This window comes from Diabrotica undecimpunctata, chromosome 8 (assembly GCF_040954645.1).
Source record: "Diabrotica undecimpunctata isolate CICGRU chromosome 8, icDiaUnde3, whole genome shotgun sequence".
In the NCBI taxonomy this organism is placed as follows: domain Eukaryota; kingdom Metazoa; phylum Arthropoda; class Insecta; order Coleoptera; family Chrysomelidae; genus Diabrotica; species Diabrotica undecimpunctata.
The window spans coordinates 25,357,237-25,378,297 of record NC_092810.1 but is presented as its reverse complement, the minus strand read 5'-3'; the positions used below and the strand labels follow the sequence as shown (position 1 = coordinate 25,378,297).

Below are 21,061 nucleotides of genomic sequence, written 5' to 3'. Positions count from 1 at the left end.
CAGTGTTTTTATTAGTCATATTTTCCCTAGAATTATTATTTGATCAAAAAATACGAAGATGTATTAATATTTGGTTAGCATAGACCGGTTCCGCGAATAAACACAATATTGCAATTTCATAGCAACGAAAAATAACATGTTAGAAATGACAGTGCAAAGTTTCATATCAAACTAGATTTGCGCAATACAATTTTAAAAAATTGATGTCGACCGAGAGTTTTGGAATTGTGATCTGACCATCATCTTGTTGTGTCTCCCGCTACGGCTATCTCAATCGATTCTCCATGTTCCACTTTTTATAAAATATAGATGGTACTTTTACGTTTTTTATTGATAACCTAACAATTACATTATAACCAAGGTCAGGTTGAGCAGAGTAAATAAAAGACGGTCTCGAAACTCTACTGCTAACAACAAATTACTAAGAATCCTTATCGTAGGACCGAAAGTCGCTTTAAATACATCATTTCTGCTGATTCTACAAGGTCGAGTACAGGTCTTTTCTGTTGTAAATTCATGTATTGTTTATTATTACTGTTTTATTATAATTCAGGTATATATCGTTAAACTAAATCACAAAGGATGTTTGTTTCCAAGTTTCTATTTTAATAATTAAATTTAACCTTATTGTTCAAAAAATTGTGTGGGATACTCTACAATCTGTATTTTCATTACAAGGGCTTATGTGATCGCTAAAAATTGGAATGCATCCTTCAAAAAGAGGTAAATTTTTCATTGAAGATAAAAACCGACCAGGAATGTAATATTAAAGTCAAACTATTTTGAAGCTACAGTATACACTATATAGTATGAAACTGCAAATAACAGTTTCTTTCTTTATTAATACACAACGGTATTGTGCTTTTTGTGCACACTGTATATGTTTTCCCTGTACAGCCTGGAAATTTTCATCTTGACCTAGTGCTCTCATTTTCTTCTTCTTCATGTTTCGTTTATTCTCGTACATCTGCTGAATGCTACTACTTGACGGTCTTCCTACTCTGTTCTGTTTAATTGGTTTTCCGGCTTTGCATAGAGCATCAGCTATTGCTAGTTTGGTATAAAAAAGGGGTAAATAAATTTCTTCGCTCTTTTGGCTAATAACCAACAGTTCACGGCTGTCATGTCAATCTTCTTCTTAAGGTGCCTTCTCCATTACTGAAGGTTTGCTATAACTACAGCAAATTGCTCTCTATCTGAATGAAATGAAAAATTATTCGTAAATAATATTTTTTCGGCCTGATTTTTATACGATAAAATTCCAATATGGAATCAAGGAGATCTACACCTCCCATGTAGTTGTTGTAGATTAGGACACTGTTAGGACAAGGTATCATTTTATATATACTTTCTTGTTTGAAAAATCTTCTTTTTTCCCTTTGGTTCACTTCCCGCATATGTTCACATTGTAGTAACGATTTTATTATCAAACCAGGACCCTACACTGACATCCACATTGTCTATTTTCTCTACCATATGACCTCTGCTGCGCTTCTTCATTTCTTTCTAAGCTGGCATCACAACTCCAGGAACACGATTAAGTCTTACTGTTCCCAAAGGTAAAATGCCCTCTTTGGTCAGATATATCATAAGAGGTATGCTGGTGAACCAATTGTCAAAAAACAATTTGTAATGTTGATGTTTTGGTATCGAATCTGCTAATTCGACAACCACGTTGCTGATCATACTAAGATCTGGTGCTCCTAGAGGTACAATATTACTCTGGGAACCAGCAAACAAATTAAAGTCATAGCTGAATCCCGAAATACCACTCAGCACAAAGTTTTTGAAGTCCCACTAATGTGGTTTTTTGGGTTATACTGCTTTAGCTGGCTTCGCACTTTTGTTGGTTTAATCTGTTCGTCTACAGCTAGAAATTCTTCTTTCGGAACCATGAGTAGTCGTTCTTTGATTTGGCTCAGAACAGGTCTAATTTTGAATAATCTGTCATGTCCAGGCTAATAATTTTCAATCATGTCATCATTGTTATTGAAATGCAAGAAACGTTTTATTTCTTTGAATCTGTTACAGCTCATCACATCGCTAACTGTTCGGTGGCCAATATTGCCATTCCAATAGTGTCTTGTTGATAGAAGTTGAATTATCGACATGTAAATAGTAATTCTTATAAATTGTTCTATTTCATATTTTTTTATATTAGCTGGTTTATCTGGACGTTGTTGCACTGAGTATAAATTTGATTGGTCTGTGATATGCTCTATAAGACTATCAGGAAAGAGAAATTTAAAAAATTGGACCGGAGTTTCTAATTATAAAATCGAAGAAGGTAAATTTTCAGAACCAGTAAATTTAGTATCATTTTCTGATCTTCTCAGATTTCCTTTCGCCCAATTATGAGATTTCTTCCTTTTATATCGTAGTCTTTCAGACAAAGGGGTATCATCATTTGAGGATGTGACAGAAATGACAGTTTCCTTGACATTGCTTGGTAAATGTTCACGCTCCTCATTGTCACTATCTTGACACAATATCATCTCATTTGTGCCGTCTTCATCGGAGAGATCCGATTCTTCACTATTAGTACTATTTGGAATTCTAACTGCATTCATTGTACCATAAAAGAGTTTCTTATCCATATCTACAAAAACAATCAATGAGTCCCATAACTTCATGTGTGCCATATATAGCACAAACCCTTTTTGGGGTTTTCGAGAGACTTTCAACATTCTTAATTTTTAGTACTTACCTAAGCAGATATCACAATACAATAAATTTCAATTTTTTCTCGTCGTAAAAAAACGTTTTTACTATGAAAAATAACCTCTAACTTAGAGCACTGTTTCACGTGGTTCAGAATTTCAACAATTAAATGAACTTGAAACTGCGCACGGCTGCCTATCTCGCCGTCAGAACTATGCCGCATATCTCGCGTATACTATTAATACGTGTCAGATATAGGCTGCCATGCAGCTACATATTTCATGTACCATCTTTTTTTATTTTTCTCAGATTTTTGTTTCCACACCACATATACCTTTTTGTCTTTCCCGTTCATTAGTAAGATCAGGAGCTGGTTCTATTCGTATTGTAGTTGCTCCGTCACGTTCTTTAATGGAGGCAATAAATTCCCGTTTCTTTGGAATCCCATTTTCATTTTTACTCTCTTTACTCTTTTTTTCGGATACCTCCGAAGGGCCCTGTAATGTTTAATCGGAAAACTCACAACAAATTAGCATTAAAAATAGCAACAACAGAAATTTATACTGCACTTTATTCATTGTAATTTTCTTAAGTTCGAAAAATAAATTTATACCGATATTCTTTAACTTTGTATTCAAAAGTAATCACTTAAAACACTCCAACTCATCTCATCAAAACATTTTGATCAAGTTTTCACTGACAGTGACGTTGACATATTTACCCATTTTGACAAGACATTTATTTTACTTCTAAACTTCATTAGATATTACATCAATTGTTATCCTTTTCTTTTTCATTACTATCGGGTATACGTGTCTGAGTTAAAATAATTTATTATTCATCAAACTGTACAAAAGAACAACATAAATATGAATTGTGGAGGTTTGTGATAAAACATTTAAAATTTTTTTTTGTTTGTGCCATTTATGGCACATGATGCGGTAAAGGGTTAAGTAATCTTTCTAACATACATGAAATCCTATTAATAACTCACATCACAACATGGTTCGTTATGATATTAATCCACTCACTGTTTTAGTTTAATGTATCAGAGTATTTATAATTTCCCCAGTACATTAATAGTCTAGCTACATAAATCGGATGGTGGGGATGCCACCTCGGAGCCTATAGGCGCTGGCAACTAGTCTTTTAATACTCCCGTCATTTCCATTGTGAGCAATGCACCCAGTGGTTAGGCGACGCTGATTCTTCGAGAACGTGATACTAGGATTTGACGAAAGAGTTGGATTTTAGTTCTTTAACCCCCAACGGTTATTATGCCAATTTACTACAACATTTTAGCAAAAAATCAAAGAAAAACAGCATCCAATTCCATATTTAGAGAGGTGATCAATTCAAAGACAATAACAGGCAGATTTGTAAAATATTCTCATGCTGTAGACTCTGATTTTCTTGTATGAGTTGTTGAAAACTACTTTGAAATAAAGGGTTTATTAAATGACACAAAAAAATCGTTGTAACGATGTTTTTATTGAAATATACACGCCTTCATCTCAACAAAAATAATCAATATAAGCTAGTACTGAATATTTACATATATAAGTGATTACTGCTATTATACAATACTTTAATAAATGCGGAATAACAACATACATTAGTTATATAGTAAAATGGCGTTTACAAACTTAACTTCTTTCATTTCCTACACGTGACAAGGAGCGTTATGCATTTGTTTTAGAATTAATTTACCTACAAAACAAAACAACTTTGATGACTGCCTTAGTTGACGTCAGATTTGAATTGACTATTAGGCCTATTGGTATTAGTACAGTAAGATAAAGACTAAGCAGCAACGAAATAACCACCATTGTGTACCAGTACTACACTCTGACTTAAATTATAGCAGAAATTTATAAAAATGTCTAGAAATAAAATATTATTAGACACATTGACACAACCCAAAAAATAAACCATCGGATAACAGATCCGCGCTAGAAACAATGAAAGTTTCTGCTGAGTTTCATGAAATCACTGAAACGGCACAATCTGTCAACAACGCAAACGCGCATGCGGATTTATTCAAGTCTGTTTTCTCCGTGGAGAAAAATAGATCCATTCACACACAATCTCAATTGGGTAATTGATGAAACATCCTAGGACCTTAATATTTCTATATAAATGGTAAATAGAAATTGCGATACAATACTGAGTAATAATGCATCAAAAATACTAAATTGTTTTCAAATATTACAAAGAGATAACACTTACAGTTTGATTTAGAAAAGTAGCTTTCTAAAGTAAATACTCAAAGAAAAAAGTCCAGGAATATAACCTCAATATTCTCAAGTTTGTAAACATCAGTATATTAATGACAATAAAAATATATATTTTCCTTCTTTTCCTTACATAACAATGACAAAATATCACGTCAGTACCATTTTGTTTGATCAACAGTCTAAATCAAATATATTTAATGTGCCGTGTTTGAGGAATGTCTCATCCTATACATCACTTTAAAGTGAACTTAACTAAAATTCTCAATAAACATTAAAAATAATAATAATAATATAGTATATTTGCAAAAGCTCGCGTCCTGTGCTCACTTCCAGCCTGCAACTTTAAGCCTGCAACTGCTTACTGTTCCTTCTTGTGGGTAGCTTGGCTGTAGGTGGGTGGACTTTCCTAAAAATAAGAAATATGTTGAGAATACCTGGAAATAAAAGTACATGGCGCAGCTCAGCGATACTGCATATGTATATATATATATATATATATATATATATATATATATATATATATATATATATATATATATATATATATATATATATATATATATATATATATATATATTATTGTGATATTTAAAGTCTTGGTGCGCCAAGCAATAATTAGCTAATTAATTTTTTTGATTAATTAAAATTATTTAAATGATATGATTATGACTATATCACAATTTTTAATTCTTTTATCTCAGGGTTAAATTCGTGCTTCAATATCTATGCTATTACATGTGAAAGGTAAGGTCCAGAGAATACCGGAATAATAAAAAACACATATGATCTAACACTATATATTGAAATAAAAATAATGAAATAATTCACACTCAAAAGTTTTCAATAAACAAATCTCATATAAGGATTCTCAAAATTTTGTTCTCCATACGTGAACAATCAAAATTAATGGTACAAACAATATTAATTGAAAACTCAAATTCCCAAACTATTCTAACTCTCCTAATCAAAATATTTATACTACTACTAAGGATTTCCACAGTTTTCACTGTCTTCCTTCACTCAACCGTTTTCTCCAATTTTCCCTGTCATTCCAGTCTCCATCTCGCAGGGTTCTTTTCTCCATAGCCTCGTCGATTTCATCTCTGAATGACCTTCGGGGTCTTCCTCTCTTTCTTCTTCCAATCGGGCTCCATTCTGTGATTTTGTTTATCCAGCGTCCTCTGTCCGCTCTTCTGACGTGGCCGTACCAGGATAGTCTCTTCTCCTCTATATAGTCGATTATGTCTGATTGCACTCCCATTCTCCGCTTAATCTCTGCGTTTTCAATTCTGTCTCTTTTTGTAAGTCTACAGCTTCTCCTCAGGAACTCCATTTCTACTGCTCTTATTCTACCTCTATTTCTCTTGTTTATTGTCCAGTTTTCGGACCCATATGTCAGGATACTTCTTGTCAGGGTGTTATATATTCTCTTTTTTGTCTTTATCGTAATGTTCTTATCCCACAACACTGAGTTTAGTTGTCTTATACAGTTTCTTGTTTGTCTCAGTCTGTTGTTTATATCTTCTTCTGTTGTTCCCTGGTTCGATATTATGGTTCCTAAATACTTGAATTTATCTGTTCCATTTATTTGTCTTCCCTCGTCTATCTCTAGGTTTCTCATATCCTTGTTTTCTGTTGTTAGGTATTCGGTTTTCTCTAAGTTTATTTCCATTCCGTTGTTTTTATATTCTTCTTCTAGTTTTCTGAGCATAAAGCTGAGATCTTCTTCATCTTGTGCGATGACTACTTGATCGTCGGCAAAACTTAAGGTGTATAGGTATTCGTCTCTTACTGGTATGCCCATTCCTTCGCACTTTCTCCTCCATGGTTTGAGTGTCTTTTCCAAGAATATTTTAAACAGAGTAGGGGACGTAGCACAGCCTTGTAGAAGTCCTTTTGTCGTCTTAAATGGATTGTAGGCTTTATTTCCACATTTAATAGCTACTTTGTTTTCTTTGTATAGTGCTTTAACTGCTTTTATTAGTGTTTGTCGGATTCCGAGATCATTCATTGCTTCCCATAATTTGACTCTAGGTATTGAGTCATATGCTTTCTTTAGATCAACAAAGGCCAGATGGACCGGTCTACCTTTTGCCATTTTCTTCTCTATCAGTTGTTCTAATGTGCAAAATATTTATATCCTTTCTAAATTACGTGTAATCCGTGTACTCTCTGATGATGAGTGGTCCAAATCCTTGTTCCTTGTAGACTGTATTATCTCCTCTCAACCGCTCCCTATGTAATCAGCAATCTTACAACAGATTGTTGCAAGTATATCGTCCTTAATGATCTCCTTCAAAAGCAACAATCATTCAAATTATGATAGCCTTTCTCCTCTCGATAAACTGAATCTCTCGTTGGCCCGAGTGAAAAATTGACTCTTGGAATATCTTCTCTTTACGATAAACTGAATCTCTCGTTGGCCTGAACAGTGACTCTTGGAATATAAGTAGGAAAATATGACTTACAATATTTTGCTGCTTCAGCTTCTGTCAGATACACTAACTCCACAAAAACTCACTAACATTCAACACTACTGCTTGCTACTTCTTGGGAACCACCAGAGAACAATCACTGTTCGTCTTACAGACTTGGAAAACCAACTGATTCTCCTTTCTCTCTCCTCAATCTCGCTAAACTTTTTCCTACATACTTATCCCACCTTTTTCAATCTCCGCCAATCAAAACTCGTCACAATTCCCCCATTTTTTCATTTCGATAACAAACAAATTTTTACCTATAATTATAAAATTTCCTAAAACTTATTTACAAATAATATTTTCTATAATTCTTAAAAACTAACAAAAACCTCTTTCTAAAATCTCTTCTATTTGTCTCTAATCACTGCATTAATGTATTTTGGAAAACCCGTTTCAATTGTCTTTGGATTTCACTTAAAATTATGCGGGTCACTCAAGTATAACAAAGAAATAATTTATGTATAGCTTACATTTTGTTTAGTACAGGTAATCCAAGAATTTAATAACTTTCCTTCTTTGAAATGTTTGTTGTTTATTATCCTACTTATCTGAATTATTTTAATGTTTTTGAACTTTGAAATATTTTTAAACAAACCAATATTTTTCTCGATTTTACATATCATAACAATATATATATATATATATATATATATATATATATATATATATATATATATATATATATATATATCGGTTTCAAAACGTCTTGCGTCGTTGTCCGATGCCTAATTTCCACGAATTTCTATCATTCCATTGTTCTTCGGTCAAGTCTCGGGAGCTCATTGCCTTTGTTATTCCCTCCTTCCATGTTCTTTTTGGTCTTCCTCGTTTCTTACGATTTGGTGGAATCCATTTCATGGCGATTTTTGGTAGTCTTGTTTCTGGCATTCTTTGAACATGGCCATACCATATAAGTTGTTTCATTTCTATGTCTGTTGCCAGTGATCCATCTACCCCCATCCGATTCCTTATTTCATCGTTTCTAATTCTGTCTGCCCTAGATATTCGAAGTGATCGTCTAAATACATCCATTTCTGTTGCTTCGAGTTTTCTTTTATTGCTTTCTGTTAGTCTCCATGTCTCTGTACCATAGGTTAAGCTGGTTTTTATGAGAGATTCATATATATTGTATTTTCGTCTTTTACCAATTTCTGAGCTCCAAAGAACTCCGTTAAGGCATCCAATTGTTCTACGGGCCTGGGTTATTCGTTTTCTAATTTCCCTATTGTCTGTGCCTGTGGTTTCGAAATCAATTCCTAGGTAGGTATATTCAGTGCAGAATGCAATTTCGCTTGTGTCCATCTGAATGTTGGATAGTTCTGCGCCTATTGGGAGATATTTTGTTTTTTGTGTATTGAGTTCTAAACCCCACTTTTTGTATTCTTCCTGTAGTTTTCTGGCCATATATGTCAGGTCTTCTTTATCGTTGGCTATAAGGACTTGATCGTCTGCAAACTGTAGGGTATATAGGCAAGTTTCTCCCAGGTCAATGCCCATTCCTCTGCACTTTCTCTTCCACTGACAGTGCTTTCGCCACGTAGATTTTAAACAATGTGGGGGATATGCAACACCCCTGCCGGAGTCCCTTGTTTATAGGAAATTTTTTTGAAAGTCTATTTCCAATTTTTATTCCCGACGTTGATCCTTCATAAAGCTGTTTAAGGGCGTTAATTACTGTGTGGTTAATGTTTGTTTCCTGCAAAACTTTCCATAGCTTTTTAGCGGGTACAGTATCATAGGCCTTCTGAAGGTCTATAAACATAAGGTGGGTTTCTTGGTTGGTACTTGATCTTTTTTCTATTATTTGTTTCAAAACAAACACATTATTGGTGCAGCTCCTTGCCGCTCTAAAGCCAGATTGTTCCTCTTCTTCTTGTTCCTTATATTCTTGTTCGATAATGTCTCGAAGTATCCTTCCATATAGGCGACTTAAGGTACTGGTTACTGATATACCTCGATAGTTTGAGCAGTCCAGTTTGGACTACCGCATATGTTCCGAACATATTTGAATTCCAGTATAATTGTTTGGTTTTCATTTAATACTATTTCTAATATTTTTTAGGATAAAGTTTTCTTGTTTCAGCATTCTGACTTCTTTTATTTCTTTTTGATTTTTTACTATTTCATCAGCTCCAGCAATTTATCTATGGTTCTCCTTTGGTTAGGTTAGAACGCCATAACCACACCACTTTGGGCGTGGTTGTGGTGTTCTAGCTATCCTTCTACTTTTTCCAAATTGTTGGTCATCAAGTTCTATGCTGCTTCTTCTTTCGCTGCTCTCGTCTGTTGAAAATGGCTTGCCACAATTTATCTATCTTTACCTTTTCGTCTATTTTTATGAATGTTATTTTAACTGTTATCTATTAACAACTAGCTGAAGCACATAAAACTGTAAAACTTTATAGTTTTTCGTTATTTACAAATTGTAAAATTTATTATATATACGAGGCCCTTCCCATATCAGTTGGCCCACCTATGGAATTTGCAGTTTATGTCGATTACCATAAACAAATTATACTCTGCATGTTTTTATATGTTCTCATATTAATTAATATGACATTTTTATTAATATTTATTAAAAACAATATTATTTTTAATTCATTGATTATTTTCAACACTAAAAAAAATTCATCACACCCTGACTATGCATTCCCTTATGTCAACATACGTTGATTTTTTTAAAATTACGTTAAATCCAGAGGTAGCTATGGAAAAATGACATCAAAACAATAATATTGTCAGTTAATGTCAAATGTGTTTTGTAGTATTGTAAAGCTTTTTGCCGTTTGTGGATTGTACAATGGGTCGAGGTAAAGTTATCGATGAGAAAATTTGTTCAATCATTATTAGATTTTTTAATTATAGAAAATCCAATTCGGAAATCGAGAATATGTTGCAAATGTCACGCTATAGTGTAAGAAATATATTCAGAAGATACAAAACTACAGGTTCGGTCGTCACAAAATCTAAAAATGTACGAAAAAGTAAAATAACCGAAGCAGATCGAAGGGCATTAAGGCGCATTTTAGTGAAAAATCGAAGAGCAAATTATATAGAGTTAAGCGTTTTATGGAGTGACGTTATTGGAAGACACGTTTCTAGTTCAACATGTCACTGAGTTGAAAAAATTCGTACAAATTGTTTTTAATAAATTTCATTTTATTTTAGGCTAAGGAAAAGCCACTTTTAACATTACAATAAAAGAAAAATAGACTAAGATGGTCAAAAGAGCATAAAGATTGGACTCAGTCGCAATGGGATTCAATACAATGGAGTAATGAGTCCAGATTTGAAGTGTTTGTTGGAGACAGTAGGAGTCGCGTCATTCGCAGGAAAAATGAAGCTTTCCATCCCGACTGTCTGAAGAAAAAAGTCAAATTTCCTGCATCTGTCTGGGGCAGCATGTCGTCTAAAGGTGTGGGAAAGTTACATTTTATCGATGGGATTGTAAACACGGACAAATATTTGAATATTTTAGAAGAATCTCTTTTACCGATTATGGAACACGGTTTAACATCAGCGGAACATTTTGTCTTCCAACAGGACGGCGCAGGTTGTCATACCTCAAAAAGAGTTTAAAATGAAGACCATGGCATACTATTTTTGAAATGGGTTTCTAACAGTCTCGACTTGTCCCCTATAGAGATTTTGTGGCGTGAAATGAAAAAAGCTTTAAGAAAACATCCTGCCAGGTCCGTCAACGAATCGAAGGAAAAATTGCAAGAAATATGGGATTCGTTTACATTAGAATTTTGTTCTGTTTAATCAATAGTTTTCATTACGTTATAAAATATTTTCTATAATTAGGAAATTCAAAAATGTTGTTCGATGCATTAAAACTTCTAAAATTTACGCTGCGCTTTTATTTTTGTTGTAACTGATATGGGAAGGGGCTCGTAGTAGTATGTATAGTAGTAAAAATGCCACAAGAAAACAGAGCAAAATTAATATGACGGAACTGCATCTGCAATGGAAAAGCCGTCTAAAATGCAACTTTTTAAGATCATTTTCCATTCTTCTAAATCAACATAAGTCAGCATAAAATGGAAGACTTTTCAAGGTCTTCTAAAGTCTAATGGAGAAGAACATTCTGTATGATATTCACGAATAAATAAACTGTAATTACCTGTATAAACTGTATGATATTTAAGATATTTAAAGAAAGAAACTCATATATACTACTTTCATACTTACATAATAGGCTGGTGGTGGAGCATAACCCTGTGGTGGTCTACTATTTTGATTATTGTAGGCTGATTGAGCAGCTTCGTGAGCTTTGGCATCTATGGAAAAAATATAAAATATATAAAAACGTCGCAGTGTTTATAATTCCATGAGAAGCTTAGAATTTCGTAATTTATCATTCGTTTAAGACGATACATTAAAATCTTCACAACAGTTTATGTTTGGAAAACCATCAGATATTCATAATAAGTGATTTAATTAACACAAAATTCAAGACTTAGTAATTATTTAGTATTGAAAGTTCATAAATTGTATATGGCAGACTCACAGACTCGCGAAACACAAACAATGACGAGATAGCATGATAGAAGACGTCAGAATTTAAAAGGTAAGTTAGCATTCAGCGTTATCAACCTTGATAATCTTATTTATCTACCAGTCGGCGCGAACGGCTTATTGTTGATTCAGACCAACAGTCACGGGAAGATCAGATCACAGTCAAATCACCGTCAAGTCAAGGGGCAACCCATTCACACACAGTCTCGAGCAGATCACCGTCAGTCTATTTCAGCATTTAGGTCGATCAAGATGTAAAAAAAATCACTTGTAATGTGAAACAATTTTTTAAATTGCTATTTTTCATTGCTAATCAATTTAATATAGACCATCTGCTGATAATGAGAAGTGTTCAATCAATACCCAATACTAGAGGAGCAAAGTGTTCAATCAATGCATCCTTCCTACCATGACATATAGATGGGAAGAGGAACGACTGGGTAAGATCCAAAACAAAAGTCGAGGACATAGCAACAAAAATTGCCAAACTTAAATGGAGCTTCGCGGGCCACACTGCTAGACAAAAAGACCAACGTTGGAATACTACAATACATACAACATTGGAGACCTTACGAAAGTAAACGACCAAGAGGAACATTACATATGAGATGGGTTGATGGCATTAAAAGAATAGCCGGAACAAATTGGAAATATGTTGCTCAGGATAGAGACCAATTGAAGGAGTGGGGAGAGGTCTATGTCCAAACATGAACGACAGAAGACTAAGAAGAAGAAGAAAAAGAATCAATTTAATTTATACTACTTATATTATACTAAATACAGTGCTCAATATAACGGAACTGAAAGGAAATTAGAAAATATTTTCGTTTCTCTGCGACGGCAAGGTACATCTTCTTCGTTTCTCCATCATTTTTTTTATTTTACGTTAAGTACTTAACTTCCAACAATAATTATTGTTTTACGAAAAACTGAACATGTCTGAACCTGTCGTGACATGAATTATTGTGAAATTTAGTGTGAATAATTGATACAATCAGTTATTAAAGAGTATAAATTGACAACATTCGTTATATTGAGGGTCGTTATCTTAAGGTTACACTCTATATACATATTAATATTTCCTGTTATGTTTTTAATTTTCGCTGAGAAGCAGAGTATAATGGATACGATAAATCAATAACCTTTTTTCACGAACGCACTCAATTAATTTTTCATCCTCCATGATACAACGACGGAAAACAGGTGGCTGACTGTGTTCTATTCACACCAACCCGGCGCGGCAGTCCGGTCCAGTCACAGTCTTGATCGCTGGCTGAGCGACTTGACGGGAAGTGATCTTGACTGTACCGTGCCCGTGCGTGGGAATTACCTCATTGGAAAACCACAGAAGCAATCTTGACTGTACCGTCTCTAACTATGTCTTGACTGTTGGTCTGAATCAACCTTTATACTGAGCGTTTCAAATGATTTAAGTCACTATAGCTCAAAATACCTTTTTACCAGCGTTATCTTCTTTAAGTACCGTCTCCCGATCTGAGGTTGGATATCATCATCACTATCTTTACTCTATCTACTGCTGCTCTGAAGAGTTCTATAGAACTGCATTTAAACCAGTCCCTTAAATTCTTCAACCATGACACTCTCCTTCTTTATATACTCCTTCCACCTCTTATCTTTCCCTGTATTATCAGCCTTGGCAGTTAATATCGCTGTCCCCTCATCACGTGTCCCAGATATTGTAACTTTCTTATTTTTATCGTGTTTATTATTTCGCATTCTTTGCCCATTTCTAGCAATACTTCCATGTTAGTTTTCTTCTGTGTCCATGCTATTCTAAGCATTCTCCTGTAACACCACATTTCAAACTTATTCAACTTATGTATGTGTTCTTACTTTAATGTCCAGCTTTCAAGTCCATATTGCAGTATTGAAAAGACGTAGCATCTCAGTGCTCTTACTCTCAGTTCTAATCTAAGGTCTTTGTTGCAGAGAATTGTTTTCATTTTTACAAACGCATTTCTTGCTATTTCTATCCTGGCCTTTATTTCGGTTGTTTGATCATTATTGTCTGAAATCCAGGTTCCTAGGTATTTGTATTTATCAACCCTTTCAATCGGTACATTTCCCAAATGTATGTTTGTTGTTATATTTGTTTTCTTTGTTATTATCATGTATTTGGTCTTTTTTATATTCATTTTTAGTCCATATTTTTCAAAGAAACTGTTTGTTTTGTTTAGCAGTAATTGGAGTTGTTCAGCAGAGCTTGCCATAATCACGGTGTCATCTGCATATCTTATGTTGTTAATAGATCTTCCGTTAATTCTTATTCCTTCACTTTGAGATAGTAATGCTTCTTCAAAAATGGCTTCATTATATACATTAAATAGTAATGGGGACATAATATATCCCTGCTTAACCCCTCTCCTGATTTCAATTTCTGGACTGGGTTCGTTATCTATTACGATTTGTGCTCTTTGATTCCAGTAGAGGTTTGTTATTATTCGTAAGTCCCTATGCCAGCGTTATGGTACTTTATAATTTCAATAAAAGAAATTTTGTCACGATGTAACATTCAATAGATATCTACAACTCTACACTTTAATCCAGTATATGTGCAGGTTACGTAAATTAAGCAGTAGTAATAAATTTTGAAATCGTTAAACAGATAGATTACATCCTAATAGATGCAAGGCATTCTTCCGACCTCATGGATGTCGGAAGCTACCGAGGTCCACACGGAGGTAGTAACCACTTTCTTGTAATGGCAAAAATCAAACAAAGAATATCAAACATAAAAAAGGATAAACATATGAAATAAGACAGAATTAATGTTGATAATCTGCGCATTGAAACCATTGAAATATTGGGGAAAACCAAACCAGTTAGACAGAACGAATGGTTTGACGAGGAGTGCCAAGAAGCAGCAGATAACAAAAATAGAGCATACCTAAAGACAAATCAAGCTAGATGCACAAGAAGTGCAACGTAGGAATATCGGACCCTAAGAAGGGAAAAAAAAGATTACATAGAAGAAAAAAATAAGGCCTCAATCTTGAACTGATGGGTTGAATATTTCGACGCAAAATTTAACAGTCATTATATCAAAGAAGCAGATAACACTGTAGCAGATCGAAATGATTGCAATCTATTCAACCCAAACGAAAGACCACCTACCACTGAAGGGAGGAGTTGCCAAAGCCATTAAAAAGCCTAAAAATAATAAAGCACTAGCAACTGATCAAATTTGTAGTGAGCTCTATGAGCTACAAGCACTGTATGAACTTTTACTTCTTGTCTGGCAAAATGAGACCATGCCCATAAAAAAGGCGATCAGCTCCAGTGTGACAGAGGTATAACTCTGTTAACAACTGCTTACAAAATGCTAGCAAATATTCTCTACGAAAGACTACAAGTTTACAAAGTTTGCATAGTTGGAAAATACCATCCCGGATTTGTCCAGAAACATCAACAATTGACCAGATTCATTCAATAAGACAGATCCTTGAGAAAACATTAGAATTTAACATTGAGACCCATCATCTATTCGTCAAATTCAAGGCTGCATATGACAGTGTCAAGAGAACAGTACTATACTAATCAATGCGTGAGTTTGGTATACTAGGAAAACATCCGATTAACGAAAATGGCAATGTCTAACTTAAAAGCTAGCGTTAGGATACAGGGAGAAAATTCTCAATCCTTTGAAATAAAGGATGGTCTCAGACAAGAAGATGCCCTGGCTTGCCTCCTATGTAACATTGCCTTAGAAAAGGCAGTCCGAGACACACGAATTAGAGACGGTGGTACTATTTACAATAGATCGATACAAATCTTAGCATATGCTGATGACATTGACATAATAGGACGTAGCAAGCGAGATGTTGAGCAATATTTCCTAGAATTGCAAACGGCGGCGTAACGGGGAACAAATGAGGAACGGGAAACAGCATTTAGAAGTCATATATTTGAACGTGTTGACAGCTTAACATACCTTGGCTCGCTAGTGACTATTACCAATAAAACAAGCGAAGATATTAAAAGACGAATAAATATGGCATACTATGGACTCCAAAAACAATTCCACTCAACAAATATCCAAAGAAAAACTAAAATTATTATATACAAAATACTGATGAGGCCGGTCCTCGCATACGGAGGGAAACATTCAACATTATTTGTTGAACATTCAACAAAACAAATTCGACAATATTTAATTGATAGTTACGCTCTCTGCCATTTGGAATAACTGATTCTTCCAAATAAACATCATAAACTAAGAAATAAGTTTTACATCAGGGATGGAAATTAATTTATTTGGTATTTATGAAAACATTTATCAAGATCTTTATCTTCTTGGAGCATAATAATAGGGGGAGTATCTCAACATATATCTGCCACCTGGTACATAACCTCCAGGTGTATTTGGATATCTAACAGGGGTATACCGAACATTCCTATAGTCAGGAATGCTTCTATAGGTATTTGGTCTTTGATAGGGAACCATAGCCCCTAAAACAAATATGAATATATAGTTCTAAATATTATTTAGAAAAACATACCAAATGAAGTATTGAATTGCTAATTAGAAGAAGAAATAATCAAAATCAAAAATTTAAGGAATGACTTAACAAAATGTCTATAACAAAAAATCAAAAAATGCTTAAACAAAGGATAGACATAAAAAACATTGAGAAAGCTGAGGGGAAAACTTAAAACTATTACAGCGACCGTCTAAGACACCCTAAGTATTTTCTGTGTATTCCTGGCACTAGAATAGTGTTACATATATCTTAAGGCTTGGTTGGGCTTCTGCTTCTACAATGAATCATGATAGCAATTACAACCTCTTTAAATCACAACTGATACAAAACAAACTGTTTTTTAACTTTATATAAAAAAAATCCTGACATCAATATTTTTTTAAAATAAAATATGATTAAATATTAACTGATAGAAGTCATTGTCAGTGCATTGATAACAACAATAAAGCAATTAAAGTCCAATAAAATCCAATAAAATGAATGATCGTTATAAAACCAGACCAATAATTGTCAAATATTCTTGGAGCCACCCAGTAAAAGTAAACTTTTTGTTAATATTTAAAGTGCAAAATATATTTACATGTTAATTTCATATAATTAGGCTGACACACTTTATCAGATAGAAAATAAATAGAATGGAAAGAACGTTGATGTGGCTGTACATAACTCAAATGCCATTTTGTGTATTGTAATTTTTAACTTATAATTTACACCATATATTCATGTTTACTTGAATAATATTCAGGGTGTATTGTAGTATATTTTCCACTGAAGCCAATAAAATAGGTTTGAAAATCAATATTAGTAAAACCAAGTCCATGAGAATAAATGCAAGGAACAACACGCTATTTACTATCGACAATATGCAGATTGAAAATGTGGAAAACTTTACGTATCTTGGAAGTGTCATAACAGAAAACGGAGGTACAGAAGACGATATTCGTATGAGGATACGAAAAGCCCAACAAGCTTTCAGCACGCTCGACCCTGTTTGGAAATCTGGCGAGTATACTACAAGGACAAAGATCCGAATATTCCGATCAAATGTCATGTCTGTTCTACTCTACGGATGTGAAACCTGGAAAGTGACAAACACCCTCACAGACAAACTGCAGGTCTTTGTTAACAAATGTCTACGAAGAATTGTTCGTATATTCTGGCCTAACACCATCAGAAACGACGATCTGCTACACCTGACCGAACAAAAGAGGGTACAAAATGAAATTAAGTCCAGAAAGTGGGGTTGGATCGGTCACACACTCCGAAAAAATAGTTGCAGTATCGCAAAGACTGCCCTAGAGTGGAATCCACAAGGGAAAAGAAAAAGAGGTCGCCCAGTACAAACTTGGAGAAGATCCATCATGGACGAGATAAGAGGCCAAGGAAAGTCTTGGAATGAGGTGAAGGCCTTAGCGCAAAATAGAACCCGATGGCGCGTTTTCACTGAAGCTCTATGCTCCACTTAGGAGTTCAAGAACCTTATATATATATATATATATATATATATATATATATATATATATATATATATATATATATATTGTAGTATATTAATTATAACAAAACACATGTAATCATACCTGCAGCACTAGCAAATTGTGGCGGATGTTGAAAACCAGCTGCTCCAGCAGAACTCTGACCGCCATAACTAGCTGTTCCAGGATACATTGGAGGTCCTTGGGAATAACCAGGTGGGCCTTGTGGGGGTCCATAGCCATTGGCTTGATAGCCAGGTACTATTCCTGGGTATGGTGGAGGAGCATCAGTCATGAAGACACCATCAGTAGGTGGATGTTGTGGGAATACATTGGTGGGAGGCATCCAGCCATAATAGCCTGCCAGATACAGTGAGAATAAGAAAAAAGTTAAAATGAGGGTACAAAATGTCTAGCTTCTTAACTTACCTTGTGCTGAAGGAGCATAGGCGGGAGGTGCCGCTGCATACCACTGGGTCTGAGGAGGAACATATGGAGGTGGGGCATCGTAACCACCTCTGGAGGCTACATAAAAGAAAAAAAGCATTTTAAATCCATTCAACTGGGAGTTCAAACCAACTACAATATAATGTAGTACATACCATTATCCCCTGATATATCTGAGCCTATGGCTGCAAATTTAAAGGAGAAATAGTGTGTTATAAAGACTGGGGTAATTGTCAATTTGCTTAAAAAGTTTAAGATGCTTTGATCACATTAAGTTTTTTATAAACAACAAATAAAGTCATACAAATACATAAAAAAGAGTATATGTGCTTTTCCTCATTTTTATTGATTTTCCATTTTCCCATAAGGAAATTGTGAAAAATATTATTTTTAGTAATTACATAAGCATAACTTTATAGGGAATTTCATTGCAAACAGTTGAACTTCAATTCATTTTAGTCATGGATATGATATTTTTCAATCAAAAATAACATATAAGTACATATAACCTTTTCTGAATGTGAAAACTATTCTACACAAGAAACTTCTAATTGGTTGTAATTGTAGACTTACAGCAACTTATTGGATGAATATTTTAAAGGTGTAAGGTTTTGGTATAGTAAGATTTCTTTACAAATTAAATTTAAAACAAAAAATAATTTTGGGTTTACCTATTTAGATTGGCAACAATATTTACATAAATAACCTAGGATTAAGCTGGTAATATCACTGAATAGTTATTTAATACTGCATATATACTATAGTAACATTCTATAGACCAATTATCTAATTGAAAATAATGACAAACTGTAGGCAGTTACGTTTTATATAAATTACCTAAGTTAAAAAAAAATGATAGCAGCAACTTAAATTGTTAAATAAAAGTATTATTTATAACTAAGTATAATCTGAATAATATTTGCATTCCAATTAAAACTTTATCTTAATAGGTACCAAGTTTGTAATCTTTATGGAAATGAAGTGGAAAGTGAAAAAGAACTTACCAAAATGTGCTGCCCTAAGCAGAGCCTGTCCAAATTCAATGGCCCCTCCATGCTTAAAGGTCATCTTAAACTTGGCCTCACCAATCCAATTGCCATTTGGCTGGGCTCGAACTTTTCCCTTTATGTAATTGGCACCAAAAACTGGTTGTTCTATCTCGACCTGAGAAAATTATATACTAATATAGTAACGATGTTTGAACTAAAACCAAAAATTTTGTACCTCACTGAGTGTTACAAAGGGAAAGCTGAAACTGAGCATCTCATCTGCACTAGATTTATTAAGGAAAATTACTCTGTGTGTTGTTAGATAAATAGAGCCCTTCTTAACTCCGTAGAAAGAATTTCCTTGTTGACCACTCCATTCTATGCTCACACCATCTGAATACAACAAAATTCTGCAAATAAAATAAGTTTAACAATAGCTAATCCGATTGCACAATGTATTGTACTTACTGTTCTCCATTATGGATTAGAACCCCTCCGTTTAAATGTGCCGTATTCAACGACATTTTAGCGATACTTTCTTAATACCACACAAAAGCACTAGTTAATTTTTTATTTATTGTGAAAATTCTGGAAAAATTATCGATGTATTTATGAGTAATGAATGATGTCATGACATATATGACGTTCAATTTATTGTTGTTGGTTGAATGTCATGATAACTGTCAAAGTCATTGTCATGTCAACAGAGATATTTGATTTCTTTGTTGTCAACACAAATTTTAATTTTAGAAATTTTTTACTGAGAATATTATGTAATTAAAGAGGAAATATTGAATATAATTTATTATTAAGAATTATGTGAATACAATTAATCATTACAAAGAAATAACGATGTCATATCTGTACAACCGATAATATGGGTTGTCTATTACATGGCGTACGATGGAACACATTCTTCTGCACAAATCACCTACCTCCGGAGGTTATTAGTGGTCTGTGTTCTTCTGTACATCTTTTTTATGTTTTACCACTTACTTTTTATTTTATGTTTGACATGATTTTTTTTCGCAATTTATTGTAATTTTTTGTTCTTTCTTATGTGCTTTGTTCACAGAAATAGTTGGAATCGCATGGTTTTTGCAGAATTCAGTATGAAACCACATCAAGCCTATAACTTAGTTTTAAATATAAAGGAGTTATGTTAAATGAGTGCTTTTTTTTACATCAATTTTTTATTTATATATCGTTTCCTTGATTTTGATTTCTTCTAATCTCATACATTCTAGTGTGTAAGTTCTTAAATGTTATTAGGCTTTATAATATCGTTATAGAATAACTCAAGAGTAATTTTTTCTAATGCGTGTTTCTTAATAAAATTAAAATCGAATCGAATTAAGAATAGCACTTTTAAAAAGAGATTCAAACTGGTATGAAGCATCTAAAACATCCAATGCGAAAAAATGTATGAAGCATCTAAAACATCCAATGCGAAAAAATGTAGCAACTATAGAATTTTAAGTCTTATATACATTGTTCCAATAATCGTATAATTTGTGTATTCCGCCCTCAGAATCATTCCTCACTTATGGATTTTTTGAGATGTAAGCATAGTCAGAACTCAAAGGGAGCTAAATCTGGACAATAGTGTTGATTTTACAAAAAAATCGTACTTTACTTCACAGATTTTCGCTGTTTAAAAAAGTGCAGTGTCATGATTGAAAGATGTTTTTTTTTTCTTCTATAAACCAATTATTTTTTCACGAATTTTTACACAGCTCGTCGAAAAGA

The 21,061-nt window shown here is 33.7% G+C and overlaps 1 protein-coding gene across 1 annotated transcript; it reads right to left on the bottom strand.

The window, feature by feature from the left end:
- Positions 1-4,133: 4,133 nt before the first annotated feature.
- Positions 4,134-19,976, bottom strand: Wbp2 (WW domain binding protein 2). The gene is made up of 7 exons (XM_072539891.1): positions 19,781-19,976; positions 19,548-19,722; positions 19,328-19,487; positions 18,306-18,401; positions 17,982-18,236; positions 11,573-11,661; positions 4,134-5,304 (listed from the first exon to the last, which is right to left on the bottom strand). Exons 1-7 carry the CDS (start codon positions 19,834-19,836, stop codon positions 5,257-5,259), a joined length of 879 nt encoding a protein of 292 aa, XP_072395992.1. The 5' UTR covers positions 19,837-19,976; the 3' UTR covers positions 4,134-5,256.
- Positions 19,977-21,061: the final 1,085 nt, after the last annotated feature.

What these genes read in the sequence shown, in the direction of transcription:
- Wbp2 (XM_072539891.1), bottom strand. Translation starts at nt 19,836, where the DNA reads ATGTCGTTGAATACGGCACATTTAAACGGAGGGGTTCTAATCCATAAT. An exon ending in CTAATCCATAATGGAGAACA is followed by an intron (nt 19,723 to 19,780) that starts GTAAGTACAATA and finishes TTTTATTTGCAG; the next exon opens with AATTTTGTTGTATTCAGATG. An exon ending in CCTTTGTAACACTCAGTGAG is followed by an intron (nt 19,488 to 19,547) that starts GTACAAAATTTT and finishes TAATTTTCTCAG; the next exon opens with GTCGAGATAGAACAACCAGT.